Here is a 10064-nt window from a genome sequence, read left to right as displayed (position 1 = left end):
TTCTCAGCATCCAGGGAAGTGGAGGTACAAGAAACGGTTCCCTTCTCCGCGCTGCCTTCTGTGCTGTGACTGGGCGAGAGGCTCTGTGCACGTTCAACACGCTCCTCTCCTCTTTCTCTCTCGGTCCGCGCGCGCCCCTGAGGGAGCGAGCGAGGGGCGCAGCCAGAGCCCGGGCGTGCGGTCAGCGCTGCAGGCGTCCGAGTGGTCCAGCCAAGGTCTGCCGGCTCTCAGCACAGCCCAGCGCCAAGAGAGGCCACCGCCTCGCAGCCCGGCCTCACTCCGCAGCCCCTCCGCGCGGTGGCGTCGCTGGAAGGGGCGGAGCAACCAGCCTGGCAGGGAGGTGGGCGAGCGGCCCCTCCCTTCGGAGCCATTCCGGGAGGGGAGCAAAACGGAGCCGCACGGGAATGGCTCCGAAGGGAGAGGCCGCTCGCCCACCTCCCTGCCAGGCTGGCTGCTCCGCCCCCTCCAGCGACGCCACCGCCTCCACGGCCTGCAGACTGTCTGCCCAGGAACAGAGCTGACAGGCAACTGACTCCACGACGGCCAGCCCGGCCAGCCCCGCCTCCTCCTGGCGCTGCTCCCCAAGCGCCCCAGGCCGCGGCAGGTGCCCCGGGCCTCCCGCGGGCCCTCCTCCTTCTGGCTGCGCCATCGCCGCTCCCGCTTCCAGCGGCCTCCGAGAACCGACGCGGCTGCCGCCCGCTGCAACAGAGGCGGAGCGGAGGTCCCACGCTGAACCGCGGGCTCAGGCGCCCGGCTGGGGGCCGCCGCTGGTCCCGCCCTCGCCTGCCCCGCGGCCAAGTGGCGTCCGGGCGGAGCCCCGCGGCAGACGGCGCGCGCCTCGGCTGCGGAAAGGGAGGCGTCGACGGCTTCCGCTGTGCCATTCGCCTCGCTCCCCGCAGGACCCCGCCGCCGTCCGGGAGGCCCCGCAAGGACTGCGCTTCCCGAAAGCCTCCGCGAGCGCCGCTGCCTGGTGCACGTGAGCGGCCAGAGGAGTTGTCCTTGCCCCGCCATGGCGCCCCGGATCTCGCCCTTCCTCGGGTGAGTCGCGGGACGCCCGCCGAACTTTAAAATGGGGGGGGCTCCTGGCGGGTCTCCCCGGAAGAAGGCGGGCGGCGGCAGCGCAGGTGAAGGTGCCTCGTCCGAGCCCGCCGCCCCTTCCCGACTGGCCGCGGGACGGCTCTGCGTCTTCAGCCGCACCGTCCCGCGCCTTCTCCGGACCTGTAAGCTCTCCGGGAGTGAGGCCTGCCCGAAGCCTCCCTCGCGGACGTGCAGCCCGCCTGCTGTCGGGGAAAGCGGGGCCTGGCTGGCGGGGGAGGCTCGGCAGCCCCGCTGAGCAGGTGCAGAGTGCGCCTCCGTTGCCTTCGAAGCTCCTCCAGGTGGAGAGCGGACTCGGGCGCAGGCGGGAGAAAGCTCGTGCCGCGGCCCCTCCTCCGGGAGCGCGGCTGCTGCCCGTGGCCCTCGGGTGCTTCGCTTTCGGGGCAGCCGAGGGCGACTCTCGCTTCGGGCCCTCTGCCGGTCTCCTTCTGAAGGGTGCCACGTCCCCGTGAACTGTGCCTCGGCTCCTGCCGCGGCTTCCGAGCGCGGTCGGGACTGGAGCTGGCCGCAGCTGCTCTGCTCCCCAGTGCGCGTGCAGCCTCGGCCCGCAGACCCCCGAAGCGCCTCCCGGCCGCCGGGAAGGCCTCGCTAGACCTTCGTCTTCCGTTTTCCTGCTCAGGTTGCTGGCCAGAGGAGGCCTGGCGGGGGGCGCCGTGTACGTGGTGTACAGCCAAGGGCTGCTCAGCGACGGCGATCGGGGGGCCCAGGCCCTTCGGAAGGCCCAAGACGCCGTGCCCCTGGCCGTGGAGGAGTGGGCGAGGTACCTTGGCTGGCAGGTGAGGCTCACTGGTCGGCTGCAGCACGTATGATGCCCTTCTTAGAAAGAGGGGTTAGGCTGGAAGACAGTGCTTGCCAAGGGCCCGGCAGGGGAGGATTCAAACCCAGGACTTCCCAGTGTCTGCTTGCTGTGGTGTTGGGTCATCTCCTGCCATTTTCATGAGCTGACATGCTCAGTGCTGTTCTTCTCAAGCAGGTTCAGCTTTTCTGATCTCTGTGTTTGATTTCTCCAGCTTCCAGCAGTCCCACAGACTGAATTCTCCATCCGCAATTCCTGGAACTCAGGCAAGCACTTTTTCATTCGCTTTTCATTCAAACAGTTTCAGGCTGTTCCAGAGAGTCTCAGGTCCTTAGAACAGGGGTTCTCAACTGGGACCCACTTCTTTAGAATTAGAAGATTCTCAGTCAGGACCCATTGGAAGTGATCTTATGACCCTAAAGTGACATCATCAAGCAGGAAAATTTTTAACAATCCTAGGCTGCAATCCTACTCACACGTACCCAGGAGTAAGTCCCTTTTACTATCATTGTTAAAAGCATATACATAGTAGCCTGTTAAAAGTACAGAGCTGTAACATTTCCCCCGATGCAGTCACCTACTATGGTAGCATCAAGTCTAATATATTAAAATAAAATATTGAAATGAATGACCCACCTGAAATTGGCTCATGGCCCGACCCACAGTTTGTGAAACAGTGCCTTAGAACACTTATCAGGAGCTGTTCAAAGAGAGGGAGAGGCTGTAGGAGAGCTTTTGGTGCTCAGTTTGTGTCCGAGCAGGCCTTTCCAGTGTCTTGACTGTGTATCCCAGAATCTTTTCCGAAGTCTATCACTGACATGCAGATCACATGAACGTATGGAGCTGCTTAATACTGAATCAGAGTATTAGGTTCGGTATCCATCTAGTTCGGTATCCTTCACACTGAATGGCAGCAGCTCTCCTGAGGTGTTTTTCTACCCTGCCTCTAGAGATGCTCTTCACTGTGCTTGGGGTTGGACCCAAGACCTTCTACAAGCAAAGCAGGTGCCTTGTGAATGTATAAAACTGTATACTGTGGTTGAACTGAATGCTCTTTTATTAAAAATTTTAAAAAATTCCTTCATATAGATAACAAGCCAGTCAGGAAGAAGAGTTGTCATAGCCTGCTCCCTGACACACTTATTTTCTATGTGCAAGGAAGCTTTGGGATGTAAAGGCTTTTTCGTTTGCAGTCCAAGGCAATAAGTTTATCATCTTAATCAGAATGTTTATCGGAATGGTCCCATTTTGCACACCCCTTGTGGGTTCTTTGAGCCAAATAATGGGAGAAACAATCTGGATAAATAAAATACAGCTGCTTCATCTGTCCATTTTGTTAATGTTGTGTTTTGTTTTTGCAGGAGTTCGGACAGTCATATGTGCCCTCTCTGTGGCCCCTACAAGGGCTTGTGAGTACACCCAGCAAGGATGGAAGTATATGAAGGACTTTGTCAAATGACAACCCACCGAGGAGACCTGCTCTGTCTTTCACACTTGCTATCTAATGGGGATTTTACTTGATGCCTTCCAGCACAGGATAGCTCTATTGCTGAAAGGCTATATTAAAGACTTTGAAACACCCCTCAGAGGTTTTGGCCTAATGTGTTAACCATCCATAGAAAAGGGGGGGAAAACTGATGTAAATGCAGGTTTTAGACTCTGAGGCCTTTCAGCCTCATATTGGTTGAAGACATTAGCTTTTTCTAGTCACTGGCTTAGTTGATGACATATTATGGAATGATTACAAACATTCCAACAGCTCTGGAATTTAAAGAAACTATCAGCATGTTAGGCCTGGGAACAGATGGGGCCATGTAGTATCTGTTTATTGGCGTAGGCAGCACTATAGACTTTTGGGTGTGTGAATGAGGCAGTTTGAAGACAACAAAATGTTACACATCTATGGATTTTATCAGGGATCTCCATTTGTACAAAACAAAAGTAACTAGTTTGATTCTAGCCATGACTGTGAATACCACGCTTCCCAATTACACTATATGAGAATTTAACAGTCTGGGTGTCATGAACTTCATTTTCAACAAAGCAGTTTTTTTTAAACCCCTTTTGTCCATGAATCCCAATTGAAAGACTTGCCACCAGTGCTTATGAAATTGCAAACTGCCTCATTCACTGGGTTGTTCAAGACTTCCATCTAAGAACACTGATGGGGAGTGGTTTTGTTGCTCTTCTGAGCCCGTTACTCCTTCTCCTAACTAACACAAGGGGAACATAACTGCAAAATTAATATGGAGAACATCTTGGTTAGATGAAATTGTGCTGCAGCTGTCGCCTGGGCACCTCCTCATTTGGTGTAGGACATACTCTATAAGTCATCCTATTGCTGCAGATGCAGATTATACTTAAAGGAGAGGAACTGGTGTTGCTAGTTATATGGCAATTTTCCTGTCCATGTATGCCCTTTATTAATGCAATAATATATAATTGGCACAAACTATTTGCTCTTACTTTTAAAGTTCTCCATGGTCTTGCTCCTTCATTTCTCTGTCTTTCCCCTTGTTCCTAGATCCACTGAAGGTCTCAGGCAGCCCAATCCTATGCTCATTGGCACCCAGGGCTACAGCAGTGCTGAAAGGGCAACCACTGTATTCTCTGGGCACCAGGCTAGCACTGAAAGTCTCCTCAGGGTCCCTTACCCTGCTGCAACAATGCCAAAGGATCTCCTTGGATCTGCACCTGCTTTTGAGCAGGCATAAAACCAAGGGGGAACATAGAATATGGCAGCAGAGTCTGCTGCTATCTCCTCCCCTCTGGACCAAATCCTCCCCCCCCACCCTCCCCTGAAAAGTTGCACTGCTGCCTGGCGGTGCCTTTTATAGCAGCTGCAGAGAGTCCTCTTCCTGGCAGTGATGCCCAGTGGCGACACTCCCTACTCTCCAGGTTCTGCAAACATGCTTTATGGCATGTTCGTGACACCCAGTGCAGGCAGTATAGTCATGCTTGCTGGCACTAGACAGCTCAGGATTGGGCTCTTACAACTCTCTGTTACAACTTTGTTGCTTCTTGATCCACCTATCAAGATCCACCTTCTTGATCCACCTATCACCTATTCATGAGGGATCTCAACTGCCTACCTATTTTAGGAGGCCTTTGGCTTATCACTTTTTAATTTTCATTCCCAAAATTAACCAGGCTTTTGGAAGGGGTGACTCCAGCCATCTCTCCGCTTGTAAACTCTATGGGGCAGGGACTTGCCTCTTTTCGCCCATGAAACTCTGCAAACTATCATATGCTAGCTTTGTGCAATGGCTGACAGCATCTCTTTGCTTCCAGTTTCAGACAGAGTTTTCCCAATCCCACCCAAAGGGACTTAAACCATGGGCTCTATCACTGAGCTGTGGTGCCTCCCCATTTGCAACCAACACAGCTGGGAAGGGGTTCCTCTGAATAGCTGAATAGGAGGAGGTGAAACCCCTAACAGTGGTGGTCAGCCTCAGTACCTCTACTTGGCCTCTACCTCTACATTGTTGAGATGGGTGAAGATAGTAGCAGCAAGTTTTATCTTCACTGCAAATGTGCATCTAGGATTATCTTTTTCCTGCAGTACCAAATGATGCTAATTCATCATTAGCACCTGGGGGGAAGCAACAGGGATTCAAGTACTTGCTGGCATTGCTGCAGTGGGAGCTCGATCTGCCCCTGGAAACACCAGCCATTGAGAACTGAGCTAGTCCCTTCGTCTGCATAGCCCTACTCCAGCATCCTTTTTCTTGGTTACACTAGAATGTGATGGAATATTGGGGGTGGTGGCTTTTAAATCTATAGGTAGAACAAGCTGGGGGGTGGATTTCCTTACAGGAAATAGATGAGTCCAAAATAAAGAGGCAGAAGCAGCAGGGGAAGGCAGAGTCCAAAGTTCAGAGATCATCCGGATCTGGACCATCAACAGCCTGCTAGAAGAATTGGGCTCTAGATAATCGTCTCGTACTCCTGATGCATCGCTTCAATATAAATCTCGTGTTCCCAGTAGTAGAATGTATTCTTTTTTGCAGAAGGCTGGCCAACAGAGACCTTATCGGAACCTCTTGTGATGCGGTCATCTATGAAAAACGCAATTTCAGGTTTTTCAGTGAAACTTTCAAAGAGAGATTTGGGGCTGTGTTTTGTATACTGTACATACTTCAGAACTCAGTCGTCTCAATCCAAAGAAAGTTAAGTCTGTGACCACAAATCAATGACCACAACCAATTTGATTTCAAGAGGACTTTGGCACCATTTCCTTTCAGAATGTGATCTGAGTCTCTGGTTTATACAGTATATATATTTATACAGTATAAATTCAAAGTTCCTAGTTCTCAAGACAGCCTTGCAAATAAGGTTACAAATAAAGTATTTGACACGGTTCCTCACCAAAGGCTGCTGAGAAAACTCCAGTCAGGGAATAAGAGGGCAAGTCCTCTTATGGATTAAGAATTGGTTTAGGACCACGAAACAGAGTCAGTGTCAATGCACAATTTTCACAATGAAATTTTCACAGATGTGCCTCAAGGATCTGTCCTGGGACCGGTGCTTCTCAACTTGTTCATAAATGACCTGGAGTCAGGGATAAGCAGCAAGGTGGCCAAGTTTGCAGATGATGCTAAATTTTTTTCAGGTGATGAAGACCAGAAAGGATTGTGAAGAGCTCCAGAAGGATCTCTCCAAACTGGGAGGAAGGGACACAAAATGGCAGGTGCATTTCAATGTAAATAAGTTTAAAGTAATACATATTGGGGCAAAAAATCCAAACTTTACATATAATGGGTTCTGAGCAGTCTGTGACATCTCACAAGAGAGATCTTGGGATGTCAACCTAGTGTGCGATGGCACATTCCATGCTAGACTAATATCATGCTAAGGATAATTAAAAAGGGAATTGAGAATAAAACAGCTAATAATGCCATTGTACAAATAAGGCCACATCTGAAGTATTGTATCCAGTTCTGGTCGCCACATCCCAAAAGGGATATAGTGTAACTAGAAAAGGTGCAGAAGTGAGCGACCAAAATGATTTCTGGGCTGGGGCACCTCCCTTATGAGGAAAGGCTACAGCGTTTGAGGCGCTTTATTTTAGAAAAAAGGTGCCTGGGGGGGACATGATTGCAGCATACAAAATTATGCAGGGGAAGGTTGTTCTTTTCCCTCTCACACAACACCAGAACCAGGGACATCCACTAAATTGCATGTTGGGAGAGTTAGGACAGACAAAAGAAAATATTTCTTTACCAAGCATGTAATTAGTCCGTGAAAGTCCTTGCCACAGGATATGTGATGCCTTTAAAAGGGGATTGGACAGATTTCTTAAAAAAAAAAGTCTATCATAGGTTACAAACCATGATGGGTATGTTGCAACCTTCTAGTTTTAGAAGTAGGCCATGTCAGAATGCCAGGTGCAAGGGAGTGGCACTAGGATGCAGGTGTCTTATGGGTGGGCCACTGTGAGATACAGGAAGCTAGACTAGATGGGCCTTCAGCCTGATCCAGCGGAGCTCTTCTTATGTAATGGAAATACATAGGTGACCAGGCTGATATTTCAGAGGAGCCATCAGAACATTATATGCAACCTGTCTTTGCGACCTGTGTTTTTTAGATGCAAAGGTCCAAAGAAGCTTGAGTGTTGCACCCATTGCCACATTCTGCATTGATTCTCACTCCTGCGGATCATGTACAATGCCCTGTTTGTTACCTCCTTTGCCTGACTAATATTTCTCAAAAAGGACTTAATGAGGAGCCATGGCAGCTCCTTTGAAACTTGTTTGAATGTAAAGCTAAATGGATAGCAAACAGACGGAGTGTGGCGCTCTTACTGAATCTACCTGTTTCAGTGTCAACTGTCCTTCCAAACAGAAAGATAGTCCCAGCCATCATGGCAGCCAAGGTCAAAACTATGAGGAGGACAGCCCACCAACGTGTCTGCAAAAAAGAGAGAGCAAGACTATGTAAGCCATTCAGGAGCTAGGACTGAGGCTAGGACTCCAGCAGTCATAAAGTCACAAGAATATGAGAAAACTCCTGTGGATCAAGCCAAAGGCCTTTTTTCCCCATAGTGGTGCACCAGTGGTCTTTGGAAAGCCCACAAGGCATACTTCTCTCTCACTGCTGCTGCCCTGCAACTAGTATTTGGAGATATACCACCACTGGAGCTGGAGATAACACATAGCCATCCTACAGTGCAATCCTATGCATGTCTACTCAGGCACAAGCCCCACTGAGTTCAATGAGACTCCCAGGTAAGCATGTATAGCAGTGCTATTCAAACAGGTGTCGCGATGCCCCAGCCTGAGGGCCCTGGTCTCTGCCCCCTTAAGGGGCGGAGGCAGCCTAGAGGCAGGGGGAGCAATCGTGCTCCACTTCCACTCTAGCGGGGGCGGGGCATGATCGCTCCACATCCACTTTCCCTGCTGCGGGGAGCCCTGCCAGAAGTCGCGCCGGGCTCCCTGCACCCTGGGGAGGCTGCAGGAGGCTTGGGTAAGTGCAATCCTGGGGATCACGCCGCTGCCTCCCCCCCACCCCCGCTGCCTCCTGCCCCTGCAAAGACTGGCTCTCAAACTCTCCCAGTTTGAGAACCACTGGTATATAGGATTGCAGCCGTAGCCACATAGTACATTGCCATCAGTAGGCAGTGACAGACCTGCCCTCCCTCTTTAAAGCCATCCAAACTAGTGGCCATCACCACATCTTGTGGAAATGACTTACAGGCCAGGGATCCAGGGTCAAACCCAGAGAGTCCTCACCTTCATCCAGGTGGCTATATCTTCCATTTCGATGAAATTCAAGATGAAGTTTTTCATTCTTGCAACAGGTCCATCCTCATCTACAAACTGGCAGATGTGAAATTTGTCACAGTAGCCTGTTCTGCTTTTGCATGGTGAGCCTGGCATCAGTCGGATTTTGGAACCATTGAAGAAATTGTGCCATTCAGGGGAGGTTGTGCTGGCACAGGTTTTGGCCTGCCCTGCAGATGCCATTTCAGAACAGAGTTGAGAGACTGTGATAATTATTATATATGTTTTAAGCCTGGTATCTTTATATCTGGAAGCATTCCAACAACATATAATTTATAAATCAAAAGCATTAGGAATATAATTTATAAATCAAAAGCATTAGCATTAGGAGCCAGAACGGCATTTTTTTGCAGATATTTCAGCAAAGATGTTGGAAAGTATGCAAGCAATATCTGCTGAGCTCACTGAATCCAGAAGAGGTGGCAGAAAAAAATTTTCAGTGGTGGAAGGGTGGGTGCCTTTTCTAGCTTGTCTCTGTCTCTCCCAATGACTGACAAAACAGACTTTTCAGATCCAAAAAAGCAATTCTGACAGGAGTGAAATATTGATTAAAAAGCACTTTGTGTATGAATATTCACATTTCCCCTCCCTCTTCCATGCTACGTTTTCTTCTTGATCTAGATTTGTTACATGAGTGTTCCCAAGCCAAACAAGGATCACATATTACAGGATGGCATCATGGTGCTCTGTAGCCAGTCAGTTTGGTTGTGTGATGTCTTTGAGGGCAACTGAGGGCAATGCTTTCTGAATTTGACACACTGAGGATCGTAAGGCCAAGTGAAATCAATTGAGGGGTGAGCTACAGTACATCTGATAGCAATCAATGGCAACATAAAGATATGAACAAGACATTTTTGCAAGGTGTCCTTAAAAAAGGAGAGGTGAATTTGACATTCTGCAGTCATAAGAAATAGAGACTTGGCTTAAAAAGCAAAAAGACAAGATTCTTAGGTAGGCCCCAGTCCTATCTTCTGCTACCAACGCCAGCACAGTTGTGTCGAAAAGTCATGTGCTGCATCCTATGGTGGGTGGATAACCCAAAGGTAAATGTTCGAGACATATGTCTGAGGAAGGAAGGGGGGGAAGTTTTTGGAAGAGGGGATAACGTTATGTGAAAATCCCCTTTTTCCTTTTAGTTGTGATTTTCTCTCTATCTGGTTATGTACTATGGACTAAAATATGCAGGTTAAACCTCAGCACACAGGCCACAATCAGCTCAAGTCACAAGCTTACACAACCTCCACCTCCCTGTGGACACATTATGGGAGGAAGTCTGGCATCTTAAATCATTGTTTAAGTGTCTCCTACATTACTGTATTCATTGTATTGTTTTAACCCAATCACTGTTTAAGAACTGTATGCAAAAGTGTCTCCTAATCCAATCACTGTTT

General features: G+C 49.7%; 2 protein-coding genes across 2 annotated transcripts in view; one reads left to right on the top strand and one right to left on the bottom strand.

The window, feature by feature from the left end:
* The first annotated feature begins 383 nt into the window (after positions 1–383).
* Positions 384–3472, top strand: MICOS13 (mitochondrial contact site and cristae organizing system subunit 13). The gene is made up of 4 exons (XM_066635308.1): positions 384–1038; positions 1715–1871; positions 2106–2157; positions 3253–3472. Exons 1-4 carry the CDS (start codon positions 1010–1012, stop codon positions 3348–3350), a joined length of 336 nt encoding a protein of 111 aa, XP_066491405.1. The 5' UTR covers positions 384–1009; the 3' UTR covers positions 3351–3472.
* Positions 3473–5818: 2346 nt separating this feature from the next.
* LOC136659277 (disintegrin and metalloproteinase domain-containing protein 10-like) overlaps positions 5819–10064 on the bottom strand; it is a 42546-nt gene continuing 38300 nt past the window's right edge. Inside the window, exons 14-16 of the mRNA XM_066636413.1 lie at positions 8623–8843; positions 7705–7801; positions 5819–5949 (exon numbers count right to left, since the gene is read on the bottom strand). Of these exons, the coding sequence (XP_066492510.1) occupies positions 5819–5949; positions 7705–7801; positions 8623–8843 (449 nt within the window). The remainder of the gene's footprint in view (positions 5950–7704; positions 7802–8622; positions 8844–10064) is intronic.

This window comes from Tiliqua scincoides, chromosome 8 (assembly GCF_035046505.1).
Source record: "Tiliqua scincoides isolate rTilSci1 chromosome 8, rTilSci1.hap2, whole genome shotgun sequence".
NCBI lineage: Eukaryota > Metazoa > Chordata > Lepidosauria > Squamata > Scincidae > Tiliqua > Tiliqua scincoides.
The sequence above is the reverse complement of the archived record's forward strand: the minus strand, read 5'-3'. Positions and strand labels throughout refer to the sequence as shown.